General features: G+C 38.1%; 1 protein-coding gene across 1 annotated transcript in view; it reads left to right on the forward strand.

The window, feature by feature from the left end:
* shank1 (SH3 and multiple ankyrin repeat domains 1) overlaps positions 1-26,154 on the forward strand; it is a 109,966-nt gene that overhangs the window by 74,519 nt on the left and 9,293 nt on the right. Inside the window, exons 16-24 of the mRNA XM_051098465.1 lie at positions 14,447-14,529; positions 15,040-15,164; positions 15,305-15,440; positions 15,552-15,632; positions 23,711-23,719; positions 23,978-24,004; positions 24,104-24,160; positions 25,673-25,785; positions 25,967-26,087. Of these exons, the coding sequence (XP_050954422.1) occupies positions 14,447-14,529; positions 15,040-15,164; positions 15,305-15,440; positions 15,552-15,632; positions 23,711-23,719; positions 23,978-24,004; positions 24,104-24,160; positions 25,673-25,785; positions 25,967-26,087 (752 nt within the window). The remainder of the gene's footprint in view (positions 1-14,446; positions 14,530-15,039; positions 15,165-15,304; positions 15,441-15,551; positions 15,633-23,710; positions 23,720-23,977; positions 24,005-24,103; positions 24,161-25,672; positions 25,786-25,966; positions 26,088-26,154) is intronic.

The raw sequence follows: 26,154 nt of genomic DNA on the forward strand, positions 1-26,154 counted from the left end.
AGTATAATTTCAGGTAAAAGTTCAGCGAACAAGTCCGCACGAGCGCGGCTGCGCAGTCCTGCGCTGAAAACGTGCCAGCAAGTTTTCTGGCGTAGATACAGATATAGGAACACGCGTACCAATACATACTGTACTGTACAGGCACACATACGCCGTCTGCCACTATCCACACTTGCTTACCCCCTCTCTTCCTGCTGATTCTCCCTCTCTTTTGCTCGCTCTCGCTCGCCCTCCCCTCCTCTCTCTCTCTCACTCTCTTCATCACACACACATGCTCTGAATGAACAGCGGTGTGGTGTAGTCTACCATGCTGGAGGACAGAAAGAGTGTGAGAGTTGTAGAAAGAGGAAGAATAAGGCAGTAGATTGTGGATCCAGCAATGCCGTAGAGAGCGAAGGAGGCAGAGGGAGACGGAGGGGGAGGGCAGCGAGGACCAACATCGACATCCAACGAAAGAGGCTTTGACAGAGATGATGTGAGTTCTTGCTTTCTCTCCCCTTTAGCTCTCTCTTCCTCTTCTTGTCCATGTCTTTCTCTTCTCAGCTCTCTCATCCATGGCCGTGTTTCTTCTGAGAGATGGAGATGCGTGGCTGCATTTCCCTCTTTTTCGATTCCCTCGCTCGCTCTCCTCCTTCATTCATAGGTTCCGCTTTGTTTACAGACATTGTTAAAGGAGAGGGAGGTGACAGGGGTAGGGGGAGGGGTCTCTATCTACCTTCTAGTGCATGCGTTCTCTGGTGGGTACATTGGTGTGCTTGTTTTTAAAGGGATAGATCACCCTAAATTGATCATTCTGTCATCATTTCGCTCCAGAATGCTGTGAGAAGTTTAGTTGAATGACAGAGCTGCTCGCTTCCGTATGCATTTAAAGTAATGGACACTTTATACTGTAAAATGTGGTGATCTTTTTAAGGTAAATTGTTAGCTTAAAGAGCTATTTCTACCCAGTTTGTTGGTATAAATGAATGTATTTTGGTTGATTTAGTGATATTAAGTAATAGTTTTGACCTAAAACGAGTTTAGATTAGAACAGTTAATTTACCATTTTTTTTCCCAGTGTAGGGCAGTGGTTCTCAAATAGCATCGGCAAACCTCTAAGGGGGCCTCAAGATGACTTAAAATAATTTGAATTAGGACAAAACATGCATTGAAATAAGCTAAAATAACTAATAATCAAGAAACACACTATTTTAATTTGTCCCCACAACTGTTTGTTGCGCTTGAAGAACACAGTCATAAAAAAAATAAGCATAAATGATGTAGCCTATTTTTTCATAGAAAATTATTTAAATGAATAAAATCATAAAAAAAAAAAAAAAAAATTGTAATGAATATACAATTTTGTAGCTATGGCAAGCTCAAAAACTCGGGTAGAAATTGTGAGTAAAAGAAAAACATATATATATTCAGTAAATCATGAACAACTGGAAATTAGAGATGCACTGAAATTAAATTTTGGGCAGATACTCAATGCTTTGTAGTTTAAGTCTTACAAAATTAATTTTATATTATTTAATAAAATAATATATAATAATTATGCACAATTTTTTTAAAATAACATAAAATAAATTTTGTAAGACTTAAACTTAATTTAACTCAATAATTTTAATGATATTGAATTTAAAAAGCACAAGCCAATAAAATAATCACACTTTTATCAAAAGTAACAATCAAATTGGGCAAAAAATATATAAATATAAATTATCAATATATTATCTTTTATTCCGCTGTATACAACAGAATCAGATATAACAGTTTGTTTTTTTTTGACTAGTTATCCAGATAATGTATAGTCCTACAAAGCTATGATTAGATGATAGAGCATGTGAGCGGCATATATTTTCGGCTCATATTTTCAGCTGTTTTTTCACAACTCTTTTTAATGCATTTTCATGACATTTCCTGAAGGGATGCACCAAAATTTCAGCCACTGAAAATTATGGGTTGAAAAACAAAAATGCCATTTTCGGCCGATAATTTTCAGTGGCTGAAATTTTGGTCCAAATGAATTTTAAAAAAAAAACTGTATCCCCGAAGAACATTCAGTTCTTTTTAAATCATTTAGAACATTCAAAGCTTATTAAATAAATTAATTGCAATTTAATTTACTGAAACTAGGAGTGTGGGCTGTTAGAATATTTTTGTAAACCGTTGTAAGATTTGCAGTCCAAAAGGTTGAGAACCACTTGTATAGGTGTTGTCAAGCTCTGGAAATGATGAAAAACACCAAACAATTAGTCTTTTTGACTAAAGACTTAATGACTTTGAAAAAGTCATTTGATGTCATGACTCAAATTCAAAGTTGTTATTTACTGAAAATCTTGTTCAGTATCAGTGGTCGCTTTTATTGTATAAAAATATACAGCTTGGACATTTTTTAGAGAAAAAAAAAAAAACTCATATGAGAATAAGTATATGAAGACAAATTGTCATTTTGGGTGAACTATTCCTTTAAGTAAAGACGGCATGATTTTAGTGGGTTTAGCCACTACTCAAGGTCATTGCAGAAGTAAGGGGCAGTGTCAGTGTAGAACTATGATAATAAGAGAAGACAGAGAAAAAATAAAGGGCAGAGAGGGACAGAGTGTGATAGGAGTGGGAGGACAAGCAGAGGAAGGAACAAAGGTCAGATGGACAGAAGGGAGAAGAGGAAGCAGATGGGTGTGGAAGTGTATACATCTGCCACGGTGCAGAGACGGGGACAGAGCAACAGGTTCAGAGAGGACAAAAAATACACCACGTACACTTTAAGAGGCAGAGGAAGAGTGTGAGATTGTTCATATATGTTTTCTTTCCCAATAGTCGGTCGTGTAAGTAAACAGATCTGCTTGGCTCTGTCCAGTGGCCAGTGGGGTTTCCTGTATATGAATCTCTCCCGCTCTTATTGCTCGTGTGACAGTGATTATTCAGTTGGTACATGTAGCATGCGTGGCTAATGTCGCTGACCCATGGTCTGCTTATTAGTCTGATTAACACGCAGAGACTCTTGGACCATACAAACATTAAGCTCATTAACACACCAATTACTTTTTGACAGTTAATTAATTTATGTAATTATGTAAATTATTTTATTCAATTATTAATTTAAATCAGTCATACTTAACTCTGCACAAAATACTTATTGTGTCATTGTATGCATTTAAAAGTTATCATCTTAATTAGAAAATATCCCTTTAGTTCTTGAAGGTTTTACAGTAACTCTTGTAATTAATGCTTTTATAAAACAATATGTGACGCTGGACCACAAAACCAGTCATAAGGGTCATATGAATGCTGAATAAATAAGCTTTCCATTGATGTATGGTTTGTTAGGATAGGACAATATTTGTTCAAAAGACAACTATTTGAAAATCTGGAATCTGAGGGTGCAAAAAAAAACAACAACTAACTATTGAGAAAATCGCTTTTAAAGTTGTCCAAAATAAAGTTCTTAGCAATGCATTTTACTAATCAAAAATTAAGTTTTGATATATTTACGGTAGTATATTTACAAAATATCTTCATGGAGCATGATCCTCAAAGAAAAATAAAATAAAAAATGATCATTTTGACCTATACAATGTATTCTTGGCTATTGCTACAAATATACTTAAGACTGGTTTTGTGGTCCAGGGTCACATATGGAAAGTAACTTTAGTCAAATTACTAGGGTGTTCATTGCTGTAGTTTTAAAGACCCGACAAGTTTTGTGGCCATTAGTTGGTTTAAACTAATAAAACAGATAGTTTAAACCAATTTTTGTTTTGTTTTATTAAGGAATATAGACTTCATCTCTTTCACACTGAATCGAAATGTTTTATCTAAGTATAATCCAGCATAATTACATTGTGTTTGCAAAGGTTTTATTTAAGAACTGGTTTCAAACCAAGAGACATGGTAATTACTAGGACAAAGAAAAGCTTACAGGTGACGTTTTTGACAAGTATATTTTGCTTTTCCATAAAAATACTGTACACTGGAATGAACGCACTGTTACATAAAGTATGTACAGCAAGGATGCATTAAATTGATCAAAAGTGACAGTAAAGGCTTTTATAATTGTACAAACAAATTAATAAATCACTTTTTCCACAAAAATATAGATGTTTTAACACTGATAAAAACAAGAAAGGCTTCTTAAGCAGCGAATCAGCATATTAAAATGTTTTCTGAACAGTCATGTGACACTGAAGACTGGAGTAATGATGCTGCAAATTCAGCTTTGCCATCGCAGGCATAAATTATATTTTAAAATACATTAAAACAAACAAACAAACAAACAAAAAACAGTTGTAATGCTTTTATGTAATATTACTGTTTTACAATAGTAGCTTACAGTAGTAGCTGTTTTACGAGTGCAGCTAACCATTTAATTGAGTAAATTAGAAAAAGGAAAAAATGTAATTGAGTTAGCATGTGTGTCTAATCATTCTCAGAGGTATTTTGCAGCAGATTTATGTTAATATGGCTAATACTCAAACAATATTTATCCTAATGTTAGTTACATGAGTCACACTTCTGCTGTCTTGGCTATTGTAAAAATGACAGAAAATCCATATATGTGACCCTGGACCACAAAACCAGTCATAAGGGTCAATTTTTGGAACTTGAGATGTATACATCATCTGAAAGCTAAATAAATAAGCTTTCCATTGATGTATGTATGGTTTTGTTAGGATAGGACAATATTTGGTTGAGATACAACTATTTGAAAATCTGGAAATAATCAAAAATATTACTAACCAAAAATGAAGTTTTGATATATTTACAGTAGGAAATTTATTAAATATCTTAATGGAGCATGATCTTTACATAATACCCTAATGATTTTTGGCGTAAAAGAAAAATCAATCATTTTGACCCATACAATGTATTTTTGGCTATTGCTCCAAATATACCTGTGCTACTTAAGACTGGTTTTGTGGTCCAGGGTCACACATCACATTTCCTCAAACTCCTGTATTACGTGTCAGTCAGCGTACGACAAATCTGAGGATTGTGAATCAGGTGTGACTACAGGCAACAGCATCGAAAATTGCAATAAAAAACAAGTGTTCATTCAGTAGCTGGTGATATTGATGATGTAATAGGCGGATGGTGGTTCAGAGCTGTAGTGCTCTACGGCTACCCAACAAGAGCACTAGAGAGTGCTCTATCGCTCTCTCTCTCTCGTTCGTTCCCGGTGTCTCTCTACCTCTCAAAGGCTGCTGCCAGTTTTATGAATGGGAAAACAGTGACTAGTGGAGGCAGTGATAGAAACATCGCTCTGTTCTGCTGAAGAAGAGCGGAAGAGGCAGACGCGTACATGAGAGGGAGGAGTAAAAGAGAGACGGATGAGTGTGTGACAGTTGTCTTGCCCTAGTGTAACTGGTGCTTGGCATTTCAATTGCACCCTGCTGACGGTTTGATCTCCTGTACTGCAGCAGGTGTGCACGCATTCGCCATGTGCTGTTTTTGTCTACGTAAACATGCACTAGATGTGACCGTTGCGAAGCGGCTGTTTTTTAAGCGCCTCGCGCAATGAGCGCTGTTCAGATACTGTAACAGACACCTGCGATTCGTTCCTAGCTTTATTAAAACGCTGGACCTCCTAGCGTCCTTTACGTTCAATGCATGCATTAGCTAATCAGCAAACAAACTCAGTCACCTCAAGCCCCTCTCTCTCCCTCTCTCCCTCCATCAAATTACATCATTTCTCTCCTCTTTCATGCTAAACCATGTCTTCCAACCACACATTCTCTCTCTCTGTCCCTCTATCTCGCCCTCCCTCCCTCTCTTTCTCCTTGCCTCGCTCGCTCTCCCTCCTCCTCTGTCGCAGTCACAGTGAACCATCGCTCTCTCTCTCGCTCTCTCTCGCTCTCTCTCTCTCTCCGTCTTAAGTATGAAAGGGTTGGGAGAGCTAGGCCCTCGTTCTCACTCTCTCCGTCTCTCTCTCCTCCTCTCCTCCCCTCGCACGGCTCTCGCTTGCTGTTCTCTGGCTGGAAGAGGAGCAGCAGTAGGAGGAGGAGGTGGAGGAGGAGGAGGAGGGGGGGGAAATGGCGATGGGAGGATGCGGAGAGGAGGATCTCTCTCTCTCCCTCTCCCTCTCGTCGTCCTGGCCGTCGCTAGGCCCTATGAATCGCAGCGTCTGGTTCATTTACAGGTACTGGCTGTTTTCATGTTTTTCTCACGGTCGGTAGGGAGGGAGGGAGGGAGGTGGGCTCGGGAGAGCGCCGCATGTGTGCAAGGAACGAGCCGGAGTGATGGAGTGGATCGACAGGCAGGGATGTGTTGCAATGCACGCGTGTGTGCGCGCGTTCGGACGTGTGCGTGTGTCTATGTGCGGAAGAGCGAGAGCGCTCGCTCGCGCATTAGCCAGCGTAGCGCGTCTCCACCGCTGCATGCATGCGTGTGCGCGCGTGTGTGTGAATCGCAGCTTCTGTCTCTCTGTTAACGGCCGCAGAATACAATGTCTGCCTCCAGCCTGATACACCGCTGCTCTGATGGACAGAATGCTAAACCGGTGTGTGTTTCTGCGCGTGCGAGCGCGCGTGTGTGTGGGACGGAGGGAGAATGTGCTGGGCTCTATTAGCTGCTGATTTAGAGGAGTTCGCCTCACTGGAAGGGGTTGATGCTATTGGGCTCTTCTGTCATATGTGTGATTTGCATGTGTACATTCAGGAAATGAAGAATGATCACTCACGAGGGGACGTTCGCGCTGCTTTCTCGTAACCCCTGCTGCGTTTATTGTGGAGTGTGTTCTCGTGCAATGTCCGCTTGCCGTTTTTTGTGCATTGTGTACTGATGTTATCATGTGTTAGAACTGAAACTCTCATTAAGTTGGACAATTATGGTGCCTGCAATTTGGCTGGGTGTTGGTTTGTCACTATGAAGATTGTGTAAAATCTTAGTACATTGTGTAGGCTTCAACATATGTACAGTAGCTACATATGCGGCTACTGTATAAACTGTCTGTATCACTTCACAGGACGAACCTAATGCCCGAAACGTCAGAGAGAGAGAGAGGACGACAAGATGTGTGGCAGAGAGGTTCAGCGGGGTGTGAGATGTCTGTAACTTTAAAAAGGGAGTGCCAACTTGAAGCGAGACCATCACTTTCTGCACATCAATTCATTCCTGGCTTGTTTTCGATCTGGGCAGGGATGAGTGGGTGATATGGAGAATGGCCACCGTTGGCATCCCTCTGTGCAGGCGCGATGGAAGATATGTGAGGAGGAGTGCGGACGGACTGTTGGAGAGAAGAGAGGACTGAGATAGAAAGCAGGGTAGGAGGTGACACACAGAGGAGTTTCTGAAAGAGTTCACGGGGAGATATGAGTGACCCCCTGGCCCCGGGTTCGTGTTCTTTAAGAGGTTTGCTGAAAGCTTTTACATTTGGCTTTTAGATGGAGACTGGAGTTCGGAAGCATTCAAGGAAATAGAGAGGAGAGAGAGAGAGAGAGAGAGAGAGAGAGAGAAATGAACAGATGGAGTGGGTTGAAGGCTGAGCTTGTGTACAGTGTGACTATCAGCATGTGGGTACAGTATGGTACAGTTGAAACAATTTCTCACCAGCACCTGACTGGCACTGGACACACACACAAGCACTCACACAGACGTAGAGTGCAAACAAACTTGCGACGCAGATAATCAAGCTTCAAAGTGACACTTTTACTTACCATACAGATAGATAATTGAGAATGAATGGGGAAAAGTCACATGAGAGGAGGCAGTGCGTCCATCGCAATGTTTTTAGATATGCTGTGTTCAGCTGTGATTGGTTCATGCGATAAATCCCACTTCTTGTGTTTGTGTGTGTTTGCAAATCAGTCTGAATGAACAATATAATGGCATTAATGGGTTTAACCACTTTGTTTGTCAGAATAAGACTTGAAATGGCCTGAAAATATGACCTTGTGTGGGAGCTTTTAGTGAGTCAGCTTGGTGAAATTTAAATTTCATTGTCTGTGACCAGTATTTATATAGCTTTGATGACTGATGGTAAAAAATAAAAAAATAGTTAAAAGTTAACTATTAAGTCAGCACCGCGTGGACAGCGTGCCAACATTTGGTGCAGTTGTGTTTTGGGTGTCCGATGTTTGAGTCCTGCCTCATGGACCATTCCCGATCTCGTCCCTATCTCTCTCTCCTACTCACTTCCTGTCAAAAATGCAAAAACAATGTTTTTTCAACCAAGAAAATGTGACTGGGCCATGAATTTACATTTGATTAAAAAATGCCTCAACACTAGTAGATAGATAGATAGATAGATAGATAGATAACTGAGAAATGTCACATAAGAGGAGGCAATGCCTCCATCACGATATGATATGACTGGATATGTTTGGCTGTGATTGGTTCATGCGATAAATCCCACTTGTGCACATTTGCAAATCAGTCTGAATTAACAATATAATGGCGTTAATGGGAATAACCACTTACTTTGTCAAAATAAGACTTGAAATGGCCTGAAAACATGATCTTGTGTGGGTGTTTTCAGTGAGTCAGCTTGGTGAAATTTAAATTTCAGTGTCTGTAACCGATATTTATAGAGCTTTGATGACTGATGATCCTAAAAATTCAAAAATAGTTAAAAGTGAACTATTAAGTCAGTACCGATTGGCTTGTGGGCAGTGCGCCAACATTTGGTGCAGTTGTGTTGTGGGTGTCCCAAATTCGAGTCCTGCCTTGTCGACCTTTCCTGATCCCATCCCGATCTCTCTATCTCCCACTCACTTCCTGTCAAAAATGCAAAAACACCCCCCCCAAAAAAGTTAACTATTAAAAAGAATGTAAAATATTTTTTCTTTATTTTTCTGATGGTGTAAGCAATGCTTATTTAACCAAGAAAATGTGACTGGGCCATGAATTTACATTTGATTAAAAAATTCCTCACCACTGATAGATAGATAGATAGACAGATGTTACAAACTGAGCAGTTTTAACACAAGTTAATGCAAAAACTGTATATCTTACTTTGTATCTAATACCAGCGTTTGCAGGCTCACCAAACTCAAAATCATTTTATGTAACATAATTTTCAAATTTGTTCATTTCTGTGAATTAGTTTGCTCTCTTATAGCAAATAAATGTATAGAACTTGCAGATAATTTACACACTTGTTATCCAAGATGTTCATGTCTTTCTTTGTTCAGTCGATAAGAAAACATTTTTGAGGAAAACATTTCAGGATTTCTTTCCATATAGTGGACTTCTATGGTGCCCATGAGTTTGAACTTCCAAAATGCAGTTTCAGTGCAGCTTCAAAGGGCTCTAAACGATCCCAGCTGAGGAAGAAGGGTCTTATCTAACAAAATGATTCTTTATTTTCTGAACAAATTGGCAATTTCTATACTTTTTAACCTCAAATGCTCATCTTGAATAGCTCTACATGAGCTCTGTGTAATGTTTACAATGAGAACGTGCAAAGATCAAACGCCCTTTACAAAAAAAAGGTAAAACAGCAGTGTAGGATGATTTTGAAGTTAGAGGAGAAAATAAGATGGGAGTTTTTCGACATACCCTAACTGTCATGAACCGGAATACAGTACACAGAGTTCACGCAGATCTAGACAAGATGAGCATTTGAGGTTAAAAAGTATATAAATTGTCATTTTTTTAGAAAATGACTGATTGTTTTGCTAGATAAGACCCTTATTCCTCATATGGGATTGTTTAGAGCCCTTTGAAGCTGCATTTAAACTGCATTTTGGAAGTTTAAACTGACGGGCAGCATTGAAGTCCACTACATGGAGAGAAATCCTGAAATGTTTTCCTCAGGAAACATAATTTCTTTACGACTGATGAAAAAAAGAAAGACATCTTGAATTAGGGGGTGAGTAAATTTTTGTTCTGGAGGTGAACTTCTTTAACTTTCGTGGTTTTCAACTCAGGGCAGCCAAGGGCATTCTAGGAGTGTGATACAGTTCAATACACTCACACGTTCAGTGCACTTATTAATATGTGTCCCTGTGCGGACTCGGTTGTGAGTCTTTGTGTGCTTGCTTGGTTGTTTTCCACTTGCACAAGCTCTACTGTACAAGCCCACAAACTGTGGTGGTGAATTAACAACACGAGCGCAACGCTGGCCTGAATCCCTCTAACACTGACCTTATAGTCGAGCCCTGCCTTAATGCCACACATTAAGATTCCCCAAAACACTTTATCTTGGATGAAAGCAGACACATGGCTCTGGGCTGTACATGCACACCTGCAGCATTTGGGTTTGGAGCTTTATAGCATGAAGGCAGTTTTTCTGATGGCGTTTATCAGAGCTGCTGCACATGATTCATGAAATCACTGGCCATATGACTCATGGACTGGCAGAGACACTGTTGGACAAACAACCACACTGACTCACTAACACAGTAACTGACTCATCTAACTCACTGAAACCTATACCATATAAGTATCAGCATAACTGACTACTGGCTTCACACATTCATAAATATATCAGGGCAGTGACTGAATGACAGTGAGTGATATAATGACTGTGAATCATTCCTGTATACACTCATTAAGAAGCATATGAGTTGTGTCCCAAATGACATACTATACACTGTGTACTTACACTATGTACTCAACTCTCTATTGTATGGTTTTTGAAGTTTTCAGTGTGAACACACTATGGGCACTATTTATTCTACAAAATAGCATAGAATAGTGCATGAAGACACAAATGGGGATGCACCTAGGGTTGGTGAGATTTTATTTTTCTTCTTTTTGCATAAAGATTTTTACATGCCCTACAAACACTTTCACTGACCTCACTAACAAAAACATATGTATTTATTTATACATACACCTGTGTTTATTATTATTTTTATTTTGCAAATTATTGCAAATTATGAATGACACATTTTAGTGGTAGATTGTTCATCCTGTGAAAAGATTACAATATGTGACTCTGGACCACAAACCTAGTCGTAAGTAGCACAGGTATATTTGTAGCAATAGCCAACAATATATTGTATGGGTAAAAATGATCGTTTTTTTCATTAGGATATTAAGTAAATATCATGTTCCATGAAGATATTTTGTACATTTCCTACCATAAATATAACAAAACTTAATTTTGATTAGTAATATGCATTGCTAAGAACTTCATTTGGACAACTTTAATGGCGATTTTCTCAATATTTTGATTTTTCTTCACCCTCAGATTCCAGATTTTCAAGTAGTTATATCTTGGCCAAATATTGTCCTATCCTAACAAACCATACATAAATCCTAATTGCAAAAATGACTGTTTTTTTGGTCCAGTGTCACATATAAACAGACACACAGGAGGCAAAGTCCTTAACGTTTTTTTTTTTTTTTTTTTTTTTTTTTAAATCAAACGGAAATTCATGTCCCAGTCACATAAATAAACATTACTTACACTATCAGAAAAATAAAAATAAAATAAAACAATTCTATTTTATACAATTCGATTCTATTTTAATTCTATATTTTTACATTAACATTCTAATCAAAATTCTATTTCATTAAAGCCAAGTATGAATCTCATCAGGTCAGTGTTTTTAAGTATTTTGCATTTATTGCAAATTAATATCTCAAGGCAGTAACAATTTAAACAGTATATTTTATTTAGCTATTCCTTTTAATAGTTAACTTTGAACTATTTTTGAATTTTTCAGATCATCAGTCATCAAAGCTCGGTAAATATTGGTCACAGACACAGAGATTTACTTTAAATTTCACCAAGCTGATCACTCACTAAAAACTCCCACAGATCATGTTTTCAGGCCATTCAACAATGTGGTTATGTCTGAGTTGTTCACTTGCATTATTAAATTAGTCTTCCCATTAATGCCATTATCTTGTTCATTCAGACTGATTTACGAATGCGGAATGCGCATCAACACAAGAGATGGGATTTATCATATGAACCAATCACAGCTGATCATAACCAGTCATATCCAATCATATCGCAACGGAGGCATTGCCTCCTCTCACATGACTTCCCCCCAACAGTTACAGCCCACCAAACTCACGGCATGCTTTAGGAGGTTTGTTAAAACTCAATGGGCTCAGGGGAGGCGAGAGAGACGCCGACTCCCGCTGTAACTTTACTGGCTGGTGTCACTGTTGGACACCGTTTCTTTAGAAAAACAAATGATTTGTACACTTTTTAATAATTTTTCCTCATCCAGTATTTTGAAGAGACATTGCCTCCCTTGCCTCCTTGGAGAAAACGCCCCTGTGATATATATAAGACAACCAAAAAAATTAACATATAGTATTTATTTTATGATGTATAGATCTCGCAATTCTATGTATTCTGTGTCAAATGTTCACTACCTCTGCAGACCTCTGAAAGATGCATTGAGATCGCATTGCTTCACTTACTATTCTGAGCAAACAGTCCTTTGCCTAAATATAGATGTGATCTCAGACATAACAACCAGGCTTTGCCATATTTTTTCATATTCTTGCTGTGGCCAGTTATGTCCTTGGCCCAGCTTACACTGGTTTGATTTTGAAAACATTATGCTCGAGTGCTTTGTTGAGATCCCTTCGAGGTGAACATTGGCATGCTGAATGACTAACTCTGTTCAATATGGCTGCCAAGTGTGTGTACTGTATCACTCACTGTGCATGTCTACATATTAGTCTGGCTAGCTCCTATATCCAGTTCTGGCCGTTGCTCAGGCAACCGCCAACATCTCCCTTACAGTGCCCATTGCACATACAAACATCACATAGATGATCCGCAGTCTCTTTCCTAACTACAGGACAAAATGATTGTGTAATTGCAGTGGATGGACTTGTCCTGCCCCGTTTTCTGCTGTGTGACGTTTGAACTACGTTCAAGATTGGCACGATGTTGTGAAGGTTTGTGCGATGGATTAACTCTGCTAATTTTTTTCAAAATTTTGACAACTTATTTACTTGCCATTATTTTTTTTAATCATTCAGATTTGACTGGGTGGTTATTAACACATTTTTCTGTGACGTGATGAACTCAGGACACAATTAATATTGCTTTACACTGGGGTGGGAGAAAAAAATAGATTCTCAGATGCATCGCGATTCTCTCTTCAACGATTCAGAATCGATTTTGAGCTTGTTTTTTTCCCGCATGTGGCACGTGTGCACGCTTTGGTCGACGCAAGCAATTGAAATGAATGGGTTTCGTAGCGCAGCCCAGCACTTTCCGCGTTCGGTGTGAAAGATGCTAGACATGGGCGCATTGCTTCACAATGTGTGCTTTCACCTGCCGTGTTTTACTTTAGATATGCTTTCATTAATGCCATTTGGAATGCAGTACTATTAGATGCACGAAACTTGTGCACTGACAGACTTTCACGTGCGCCTTGTGTTTGTTGTCCTGAAGATCGATTGCAACTGCGGTTAAATGTACTTCAATTTTTGAATACTTTTATACGAAATTGATGTTCACACAGTCAGTTATATTTTCAGAGCAGGACAAAACATCTGATGTATCGAAAGAGATTTGTGTATTAGTGTGAATACAGTCTGTTAAAGCTGCCACTGTCTATGATCTCATCAGTAATAATCAAACGGCAATACTGCTGAGGAAAAAAGAAAAACCCATAACTATTGTCTGAAAACTTGCAGATACTTAAAGAACACTTATTTTAAATACGTGATTGTTTTTAAAACGTAGCCTGTTTATATAATAAAAAATAAAGTTTGCACAAGATAAATTTGATATAAAATTTATGAAAATGTAGCCATGTGCAGTAATATTGAAAACTGAGAATGTGATACATAGTGATATTGAGTTGATAATGAAAATTGTAATTGAACTGAATCATGAAACCAGTGAAGATTCACACCTCTACTTTTAAGATGGCAGTACTGACATACAGAGATATCAACTATAAACAAAAAGCAAAGAAACTGCAATTTTGGTTAAAATGTGAGGTTGTAAAGATGTATTTGCACAGCAGAAGAATTAATTGGGGAAAAAATGTAGATCAAGAATCGTTTTGGAATCGGATCGTGACTCCCAGAATCAGAATCGGATCGTGAAGTTCCCACCCTGACTTTAATATTTTATATTCAATTTAAATAGCTGTTTCCTATTTTATTTGATTTTAAAATATAATTTGAGTTTGGAATCATTTGTTTAGAATCATTTCGAAATCATTCTAATATGCTGATTTGGTGCTCAAGAAACATTTCTTATTTTTATCACTGTTGAAAACAGTTGTGGCATGTTATAAACAATTATGTTAATGTTTTTGCGGAAACAGAAGAGTTTTAGTATTGAAACATTGGCACAATTCACCTTTAAAGAGTCAGTACAGTCTGTCCTGTAGTGTATATGTTCATACACTGTACTCTGCTTTACTCGGCCTCTGACCCTCCCCCCGCCACCTCCTTCACTCAATAGCTTGTTCAGGATTTAAGTGTTTTCCTGACGCAGTGGAGATATTTACCATGTGTTCTGTCCTCTTTTATCTTCCTCTTCTACCCCGTAATCTCTCTATTCTCTACCTTTCTTTCTTTCATTTAGTGACTACATAATCAAGGAGAAGACAGTCCTCCTGCAGAAAAAAGACAATGAAGGTTTTGGCTTTGTGCTGAGAGGAGCCAAGGGTAAGAGCAGGGTGCAATATGTTCTTTTTACATATAAATATATGTTTCAGCAATTCATTAGTCACAAAGTTAAATCACATATTTGTCATTATGCAGTAAATAGACAGTCATAAACAAAATCATCACAAATGTCACTTGTTTTTGTTTAAAACATATTTAATGTTACTAAAGCTGATGGTGGGGTGGCAAAAAAAACAGTTGTGTGACATTACCCAAAAATGACTGTGCCCCAGAAACTGACAAAAATTCTTTTAATAAATCGACCCCCTGAAAGTCATTGAATAATTCACACACTGCATAAGAGGGTACATTGGCTCTTGCTCTTTATCTCTTACACACACATTTATACTGATGCGCTCCAGAACTGGAATGAGAACATTCGACGCAATCTTTTATCACTGTTCATCTTTTCTTTTTCATTTTCTCATAACTGTCCATGTATTGTAAACCTCAGTAGAACATTCTGCACATGCACACTACACTGATTATATAAATGTCCTCTCTTTGTAGCTCAGACCCCTATAGAAGAGTTCACTCCCACCCCAGCCTTTCCAGCACTGCAGTACCTTGAGTCTGTCGACGAGGGAGGCGTGGCTTGGAGAGCTGGTCTGCGAATGGGAGACTTCCTTATCGAGGTGTCTGCTGAACTGCATCATGGAACTTATATTCCGTTCTTCCCTCTTTATCACTACTTGAAGTCTCTCTAGATCTGTCCTCATTACTCAAGGTCTCTCTTTCTGTATCTTTCTGTATATGGTTTCTTTCTCTTTTCCAGGTGAATGGTCAGAATGTGGTTAAGGTGGGACACAGGCAGGTGGTCAATATGATCAGGCAAGGCGGGAACAGCCTCATGGTCAAGGTGGTCATGGTTACCCGGAACCCTGATATGGAGGAAGGGGTCAGAAAGAAAAGTAAGAGATACGAATTTAAACAGCAGAGACAACATTGAAGCATTATTTGATGATGTTGATCATCATGACACCAGTGACACTTTCTCTCTCTCTCTCTCTCTCTCAACACAGTCCCACAGCAGAGTAAAAGGCTGAGCACACCAGCTATCGCTCTGCGCTCCAAATCCATGACATCAGAACTGGAAGAGATGGGTAAGATGTGGGAAATGGGAGGATAGACGAATGGGGGGAAAGCTAGTGCAGTGTTTCCCAGCCTATTTTGAGCCCTACAGCCCCTTTACTATGCCTCAATTACCCCTTAATCAACACAAACCAGAAATGTTTCATTTTAATTTATATTATGCTGGATATCATTTACAGTTATCATTCTATCAAATGACAGTGTCAGGTGTTTTTATGTGGTACATACTCTACTGTTTAAAAGTTTGGGCTCATTAGGACTTTTTTTTAAAGAAGTGTAATATGCATATCAAGGCTGCATTTATTTGATCAAAATACAGTAAAAACTGTGATACCACCAAGTGTTATAACCCAACTTAAAATAGCTGTTTTCTAGTTCGGTAAATTTAAAAATTGAATTTAGCAAAGCTAAATTTTCAGTAGTCATTTACTCCAGTCCTCAGTATTACATGATCTTTCAGAAAGCATACTAATATGCTGATTTGTTGCTCAAGAAACATTTCTTATTATTATCAATGTTGAAAATGTTTCCGTGTCATACATTTAGTTATACATAAAGTTAAAGGGATAGTTCACCCAAAAATGAAAATTAGCCCATTATTCACTCACCCTCCAGGCATCCTAGGTGTATATGACTTCCTTCTTTCAGATGAATCCAATCAGAGTTATATTAAAAACTATCCTGGCACTGGATAGTTTGACATGGGCAGGTGTTTCTCTTCATCAGTCTAAAACAAGTCCAATAAAGTGCATCCATCCATTATAATAATACATAATAAAATACATTATAAAAAGTGCCTCACATCACTCTGAGGGGTGAATAAAGGCCTCTTGTAGCAAATCAATTCATTTTAGTAAGAAAAATATCCATATTTAAAACGTAGGAATCACTTTTATCTAGCTTGCGCCAGCTAGTTGTTCACGGAAGCAGCTCTGGGCAAATGACATAAGATGTCGACATTGCGCATACGCCACGCTGTGGAGAAACCAAAACAAAATAACGCTCATGAATTAAAAGTACAAAACGAGGATTTGTAAAGAAAAATGATTTCGATATAAACCAAAAGGAGACTAGATTTCTTTTGCTAAAGTAAGGAAACTTGGCTTCCTTTGCTCCTGTAAACAAACGTTGGTTTGTGCGAAACTCATCGGCGCATGTGCAGCGCCGACATCCTATATGTCATCCGCCCAGAGCTACTTCCGTGTACGACCAGTTGGTGCAAGCTAGATTAAAATGATTCTTACGTTTTAAATGTGGGTATTTTTCTTACAAAAATGCATAGATTCACTACAAGAGGCCTTTATTCACCCCCCCTGGAGCTGTGTGAGGCACTTTTTATTATGGATGGATGCACTTTATTGGACTTGTTTCGGACTGATGAAGAGAAACACCCACCCATTGCCATTCTAAAGCTTGGAAGTTCCAGGATAATTTTATTTTTAATTTTAATAATAATAATGTCCTGATTTTAATTTTTGGGTGAACTGTTTCTGTTTCTTTAAGAAGCACAGTGTTGTGATGCTTAATATTTGTCTGAGGGAAAAAAATGTGTTATCATTTGTCATCAAATTATTTTAAATAGATGGTTCACCCAAAAAAGAAAATTCTGTTATTAATTTCTCACCCTTATGTTGTTCCAAACCCATAAGACCTTCGTTCATCTTTAGAACAAAAGTTAAGATATTTTTGATGAAATCCGAGAGCTTTCTGACCCTTCATAGACAGCAACATAACTGATACGTTCAAGGCCCAGGAAGGTAGTAAGGACATCGATAAGATAGTCCATGTGACATCAGTGATTCAATTGTGATGTTATGAAGCTACGAGAATACATTTTGTGTGCAAAGAAAACAAAAATAGCGACTATATTGAAAAAATATATTTTATGTTCCCGAAGATGAACAAAGGTCTTATGGGTTTGGAACGACATGAGGGTGAGTAATTACAGAATTTTCAGACAGAATTTTCATTTTTGAGTGAACCATTTCTTTAAACATTTTGAACAGTAGTATATATAATGTAGCATTATTACATGCAAAAAGTACAAAACATATCATGCTAAATAATTGTAAACAATTATTTTAATCTATTAGCAGCCCTAAAGTGTTAAGGAGTAATCTCTGTGTTAGGGGTTCAGCAAAAAGTAAAATCTTATCAGCACTCCCTGCTTATGTAACCCCTGGGGTTTGCATACCCTCGTCTGGGAATCACTGCACTAGAGGTCAGGACCAGGTTTAGAGAGAGAGAGGACAGTGAAGAGAGAAATTCAAGAGAGGATGAAAGAGCCAAATAGTTTAAGAAATAGAATAGTTTGAACGGTCAGAAGGGGAAGGGATGGAAGAAGAGAGAGTGAATGGAAGAATAAACCATCAAAGTGATACACTGAAAGGAAGTAGAAAGGATGGAGGGAAGTGTTTGAACTGGATGGCATAGAGATAGAGAGGAAAAGTAAGAGAGAGAGAGAGAGACAGCATTAAGAATGTTCTTTCACTGTTCTTTCAGAAGTTCCACACTGTCACTACCAGCACCCCCACTACAGGTAACCCCCCAAAAACTGTCCCCTCCCAACCCTTATATCCCCCCCCGCCTTCCACCTTATCCCTCAATCCCACACCTGCAACCCCTCTTAGCTTTAACCCTAAACCTCAATCTAAACCACCTTCCCTGTAGTCACACACCTCTGGCTCTCAGAGAAACAGGTTTCTGAGTGCTGCGCGTGTTGCTGTAGTAACGCAGCGGGCGGTGGGCATTGCTAGAGAGGCACAGTATGTGCCGGCTCATGGTGTCACCATCACTGACAATCATTTAGTTTACCAATCAGGCTTACAGAACATCAAGAGAATCAGACTAGACCATTTCAGAGGCCCATCACCAAGACAAACCCTGCTTATTGTCATCTGTATCCAAATTGATGTGTGCCTTCCCCTATCAACCAAAACCAAACCAAAACCACCTCGGTAGTCCATTAAGGCATGTTTTCCCTTCTTCCTTCTCCCTTCTCTTCAGCCCAAGCAATATTCTCAGAGCTCACAGTCCCTAGTGGCACTTTGTCTACTGTAAATGCTCAACGCTCTCCTCAGCCCAGTTCCCATAATTCAGTAGTCATGCTTAGTCAAGTCAAGTCAAGTCAATTCACCTTTATTTATATAGCGCTTTTAACAATACAGATTGTGACTAAGCGGCTGTACAGTATTAAATAGGAAATAGTGCATCAGAAATGCAAAAGGGCAACAGTAAACACTCAGTTTTCAGCTAAAGGCAGTTCATCATTGAATTCAATGATGTCATCACCAGCTCAGTTCAGTTCAAATAGTATACTATATCAAAGTATAGTTAGTGTGAGGTGTGATGCAATTCAGCAATAGTGAGTACTGATTATAGCACTCAATCAGATTGGCTGGTTTCTGTGCGGGTTCTGGAAATCAGGGTGAACAGGTTTTAATTCTAATCATAGTCTATTTACAGTGCACACTTCTAAGCAAGAACTAAGTGTAAAAAGATGATGGTATTGAATTTTTATAAAGGTATTCACAGTTTATTTGAAGCACTTAGTAGCATGTAAAAAGGACATCCTTGTGCAAACAGTGCATATCCACTACAGATGGACAATATATCAGCTGTCATATTAATACCATTATAAGTTAAACAGGCCAATATGTATACACTACTGTTCAAAAGTTTGGGGTCAGTAATATCAAAGGGGTCAAAATATGAACAAAATTCATCAGATGGGACCATAAAGACCTTTACACTGTTACTAAGACTTTCTATTTCAAATAAAGGCTGTTCTTTTGAGTTTTCAATTTCTCCCTCACACTGAAAAAAGTGAAACTGAAAATTCTGTCATTAATTACTCTCCCTCGTGTTGTTCCAAACTCGTAAGACCTTCGTTCATCTTGGGAACACAAATTAGGATATTTTTTATAAAATCTGACAGCTTTCTGACCCTGCATAGACAGCAACACAACTAACACGTTTAAGGCCCAGAAAGGTAGTAAGGACATCTTTAAAATAGTCCATGTGACATAAAAAACAAAAATAATGACTTTATTTAACAATTTCTGCCTTGAACATTTAAAGAGTTTATTTGCAAAAACAGACAACTCAGTTTTTTTAAATTTTCAAAAATCATGTTTTGTTCAATGATGTTACTATGTTTTTATTGTGTTTTATTGTGTTAGTTAGCTGTATTTTTTTTGTTCTTTTTACTTAATCAAAACAACCCAACTGCCATTTGATTGAGATTAATTGGAATGCACGATGAAAAAACATGTTTTTTTTTAAAGATTGTTAAAAACAGAGTTTGAAAGGCAATGTCAATAAATTATAATGATCAAACAATCACAGGATGCCAAATTATTTTTAGGTGGCCTACCTTTTGATAAACACAAATAAATAAAAATTCATTCAGAGCCTGTAAAGATGCTTTTATCTATGGCACATAGGCATCTTGTTTCGTTATTCTTTTTCATTCTATTTATTATTAAAGTTATATTCTCCATTTAGCTTTTATTAAAGAAAGTTGGCCATAGGTACAGTGGTGGCCAAAATTATTAAAACGCTAGAGCCCTTTTCACACTGTGCTTTGATTTTGAAAAATTGCTGGAAAATTGCCGGGGTGCCTTCTGTGTAAACGCAAACACATTCCGGGATTGATTCCGGGAACGATCCCGGGTTGGGGACCTAGTAACATTGCCAGAATCAGTCCCGGAAAGTGCGCTGTGTGAACAAAAGCCAGAACCAATGCCGTAAAGGCTGTGTTGTAGTGATGACGCAGGTTATTGTGTGACTCTTTTACCGGGTGTTTTGACGGCAGATAAATGTTCACGATGAAAAAATATGTGCAAACTGGAATGAATCAGCGATCAGGGAGCTCCTCACTATCACTATCCATGCAGAAGCGGAGATCGTTCGCCCGTTTAATTGTACGCATCCCATTACACGTCACATCCAAATGTCATGTGTCTTTACGAGATCTTTACGGGTTGTGTGCGAATGCACACACGTATTCCGGAAGATCACTGGCAGTGTGAATGAACCAAAATCAAAAGATTCCGGAACAAATCACGGGACACATTATCCGTGTATTTTCCAGAATCACTGTGTGAAAGAGGCTTATTATTTTCACCAGCTAAAAATGGTTTTAAGTCAGTTATTCCTTTCTTTGAAATGTCATTTTACATTTCCCAACATTCATTTAGCTATTATTTATAATAATCCACTGAGATATTTATTTGCACAAGGAGTTTGACAACAGCCAGTGCTCCCCCTAGAAATCTGGGGCCGGTTGCATAAAAGGTTTAGACTAGTCTTAAAAGTTAGTCATCTAACTTTTTTTTTTAAAGACTGGTCAAAATTTTTCAAATTTAGTTACATAACTTAGATTAGTCTAAATTGAATCCAAAATATAAGACTGATTACCCTTTACTTAACTGCTAGTTGGTCAAACTAGTTCTTAAGTCACTGTCTTAACATAGAGGCTACGTTTATAGAACTGGCCCCTGATCTCATCATCATCCAGTCTGTCTCTGGAATGACATGAAGAAACAGAACAAACTGAGACAGACTAAATCCAGACGAACTGTGGCAACATCTCCAAGATGCTTCAAGAAACCTACCTGCAAAATTATAGTACTGTTAAAGATTTTAGGCACTTGTGTAAAAATGCTGTAAAAGGAGGATGTTGTCAAGAATAATGTCATAAATAGATTTTATCAATTAACTTCTATCAATTAACAACACCATCCTTTGCGTTAAAAGCAGCTTTTGCCCTAGGTGCACTTGTGCATAGGTTTTTAGTTAGCTTTGCAGATAGGTCTCTTGAAGCTTCTTGGAGACGTTGCCACAGTTCCTCTGGATTTAGTTTTTTCTTAGTTTGTTTTTTTTCTTCATGTCATTCCAGACAGACTAGATGATGGTGAGATCAGATCTCTGTGTGGAGCACTGGCTACGTGTGCAAACAAAAATCTCACTGGATTATTACAGTTAAAGAAGAAGTCCACTTCCAGAACAAAGATTTACAGATAATGTACTTACCCCCTTTTCATCCAAGATGTTCATGTCTTTCTTTCTTCAGTCGTAAAGAAATAGTTTTTTGAGGAAAACATTTCAGCATTTTTCTCCATATAATGGACTGGTATGGTTCCCCGACTTTGAATTTCCAAAATGCAGTTTAAATGCGGCTTTAAACGATCCAAAATGCAGTTGTAAACAATCCCAGCCAAGGAATAAGGGTCTTATCTAGCGAAACGATTGGTTATTTTCATAAAAAATAATACAATTTATATACTTTTTAATGTCAAATGCTCGTTTTGTTTTACTCTCCCGGAACTCTGTTTTTTCCGGCTCATGACAGTTATGGTATGTCGAAAAACTCCCATCTCATGTTCTCCCTCAACTTTAAAATCATCCTATATCGCTGATCTTCTTTGCATGTTCACTTTGCAAAGACTGGGTCAGTACTTCTGCAGCAGTGTAGGATGATTTTGAAATCATTTTTGAAGTTGAGGGAGAAAATACGATTGGAGTTTTTCGACATACCCTAAATGTCTTGAGTCAGAATACATAGAGTTCAGGCAGAGCAAGAAAAGATGAGCATTTGACATTAAAAAGTATTTAAATTGTATTTTTATAATGAAAATAACCAATCGTTTCGCTAGATAAGATGCTTCTTCCTCGGCTGGGATCATTTATAACCGCATTTGGGATCGTTTGAAGCCGCATTTAAACTGCATTTTTGGAAGTTCAAACTTGGGGCACCATACCAGTCCATCATATGGAGAAAAAATGCTGAAATGTTTTCCTCAAAAAACATAATTTCTTTACGACTGAAGAAAGCAAGACTCTGAAGAATGCATTCTCTGTAAATTATTGTTCTGATGGTGGACTTCTCCTTTAATAGCAAAATGAATGTTTAGAAATGTAAACTGATATTTCCTACTGACACACTACGTCAAAAGATAAAAATAACTGACTTAAAACCATTTTAGCTGTTGAAAATACTAGTGTTCTAATAATTTTGGCCACCACTGTATGTTTAATTTCTTTATCAATAGTTAATAGGTCTACATTTCTGAAATGAATTGTTTAATAAGAACGTTGTAAGAAAGTTTATAATTGCCATCGACCAAAATTTCTTTATCTGTGTATCCCTAGAATACAGCTTTTGTTTTCAGACAATATTTTCCAGTTTCATTGTTGGCAGAGTCTGTTATGCCATTATTTGAATGATCTACCACTTTGTTGCGTACCACTTCATCGGATCATCAGATTTACCTATCCCTAAACATAGAAACATACAAAAGGCAAAGTGTGGTTGTGTTTTTTTACATGTTGGCCAAGTGGTGTTTTCCAGTCTAATTTTTTATTTATTTATTTTTTTTGTCCAGAATAGGCTACTATGTACAAAAGACTTAATGGCAGATGTCTATGGACTAATGTAGGGCACAAGAGTAATGCATGTCTGCTGTTACATTTAATGCGGTTTAAGTTAATACTCCATTATAAAAACTTGATCAAAATGCTTTTGATGTGTCTTTAGTATCTTCTCAGTGTACTGAAGGTGTCTCAGGTGTTTAACGTGTGCAGGTATTATGTTATTTAATACCATGTGCCTAATGAAATGCAGCACTTTAATGTGAGCGAAGAACTCTCACCTTTTCAGATGTGCTCACCTCTCCACCTGGTGCAGTGCCCAACCTCACTGGCTGTCATGCTCTAAAGATAACCAAGATTGCTCTAGCATGAATGTCTTGCTGTACTGATACCTTATAAAAAACAGGCAGCAGCACTTAAATGTAAAAAGAAAGATGGAAACAACTCTAGGACGACAAAAGAGCAGATTATTTAGTTTTAACAGACAAGCAGATCAACCCCTCCTCTAATTCCCCTGGAATCCCTCAGCTTTAAATGCATACGGAAACACCGACACACGTGTACACAATCCCTACACGTTCACTTGTGGCTTTTATGAACCTTTCCTGCACACTTTTGTCGCACGGGTTGTTTTGTAGTTGATTGATTGAAATCCTAACTAACCTGTCTGATAACCTCCCTAATCTTTCTGTCTGTCCTGGCATTCCATACACAGTGGACAGAGGTAAGAGACACTTCAGTTTCACTTTAAGTGTTTTGTGTGTACAGGATTGGGAGTGTGCATTTTGTGTGCATCCTGGAAATTAGTGTTTTTTCTGTATGTTTGTTTGAAGTGCCTGACCTAAGTTAAAAAGAAAGTGTTCAACCTCTTGCTGCTTTGTTAGTTCATGGGAATGTGATTACAGCATTAACAGCTCATACAGTATTACTACAGGCTGATGGTGTTCTGCCTTACATTGACTCTCTGTTTGCTTGAACACAGCCTCTGCCCCATGGAAAAAAAAATCAGGTAAAGCACTTTGTCCACTCTATCTGTCTGGTATGAGACACTTGACCTAATTGGTCTGCAGATATTTCTTATTGGATGAAACCTTTCCATCTGTTACAGAGTTCGAGTCTTCACAAGCTACAGAGAAGAAGAGGACAGTTTATCAGATGGCTTTGAGTAAGAGGGTCAATGGTTTTGTCATACATCTGGTCATATATAGATAAAGGGATAGTTCACCCAAAAATGAAAATTCTGTCATTAACTACTCACCCTTATGTTGTTCCAAACCCATAAGACATGGGTTTGGTTCATCTTCGGAACACAAATTCATTTTTGATGAAATCCAAGAGCTTTTTGACCGTGTATAGACAGCAACACAACTGACATGTTCAAGGGCCAGTAAGGTACTAAGGACATTGTTAAAATAGTCCATGTGACATCAGTGGTTCAACCTTAATTTTGTGATGTTACAATACTTTTCGCTCTCAGATTTCATAAAAAAAAAAAAAAATTATTTGTGTGCTGAAGATGAACAAAGGTCTTACGGGTTTGGAAAGACATAAGGGTGAGTAATTAATGACAGAATTTTCATTTTTGGGTGAACTATCCCATCAAGAAATAGGTCCCACAAAAATGTATGTTACGTCATCAATTAGTCACTGTTACATAATTCAAAATCATATAACAGAGACTACGTTTACACTAGTGCATTTTCGTTTTAGCGTAACTTTTGCTTCATTTACACTACCCCGGCATTTTTTTGACCCTCGAAAATGGAGACGTTTTAAAACTCTGGGGTTGCATTTCAGTGTAAACAGACCAAAAAGGAGACTTCTGAAAACGATGGTGTGGTTACGTATGTTTGATGACCGTGTAAAAAAACAACACCATGCTCATTATGAATGTTCATGTGATATGCGTTTTCGGTTGTGTAGTGTGCACGGAGATCTTTTCTGAAACGCAGTAACGCCAGTGTAGACAAGAATCATTTTTATTTTTTTTTATTTTTTGCCATTTTGCTTTATTATGACAGGACAGATCAGAAATGACGAAGTGGGAGAGAGAGATAGGGGTGAGATCGGGAAAGGTCCTTGAGTTGGGATTCGAACACGGGACGCCCGGAGCGCAACGCCGCTGTTTGTCGGTGCGCTGGTCACAAGGCTGTCGGCGCCGACAGAATCGCTTTTATTTTGAAGTGCAAAATGTTAAAATGAAAACGCACTGGTGTAAACCTGAGCACCAAAGAGATATTTAGCACAATGTCTGAGCCACTCTATTTCATACAATGAAAATGGACCAAAAAAGAAGACCATGAAGCATCAGAAAAATAGTCCTAGTCCAAGTCTTATCAACCATATTCCAAGTAATTTGGAGCCATATCATTTTTCAGTTTTGTGTGAGGTATAGTATAGGCTAATACTTTGTGGTCATGCCTGTCAAGCAAGATTTTCAATTTACTTTCATTGTATGGAAAAGAGCAGCTTTGCTATTCTGGTGTAAATAAATCCCATTGAGTTCCATGGAAGAAAGAAAAGTTTTCAAAGAAACGTTGGTGAGACCATAATGATGGAGTTATCATTTGTTGGGTAGACATCTCCTTCAAATCAATTTAAGCTAAGAATAAATAGTTTGTAAATTAATTAATTGATTAATTGATTAATTATCTCTCTGTCTTTTATTCTATGACAGATAAACTGGATGAGATTTTAGCAGCAGCACAGCAGACCATCAGTACCAATGATGCCCCAGGGCCCCGGGTTCAGGGGGTAAAAAGAGAACGGGGCAGAGGCTTTTATAATGAGGTGTGTTTGCGCGTGAGACCATTGAAAGAGTTATTAAAGATCGCTAAGATCATGATGATTGTGAGTTGAGTTTTATTAGATAATGCTCAGGAAGTTTTTTAACAAATTGTCTGGCAAAATTGCATTTTTTAAAAAAATTGGTGCATAATTTTCTTAATGTTCTTTGTCTGTATTTTGGCAGCCAATTTTCGACCAGTCGGGAATGGGTATGACATCATCTGGGGCAGGGCTAGGCTACGACCGTGGTCAATTTGTGTCTGGCCACGGCCCCCCGCACGGTATGCTGCGACAGAAGTCCATCGGTGAGGCTGTCTGTTAGTCCATCTGTCTGTCTGCCCACCTGTCTGTCTAACCATACTGCTGTACGTC

The sequence above is a fragment of the Labeo rohita genome, chromosome 3 (genome assembly GCF_022985175.1).
Source record: "Labeo rohita strain BAU-BD-2019 chromosome 3, IGBB_LRoh.1.0, whole genome shotgun sequence".
Classification (NCBI taxonomy): domain Eukaryota; kingdom Metazoa; phylum Chordata; class Actinopteri; order Cypriniformes; family Cyprinidae; genus Labeo; species Labeo rohita.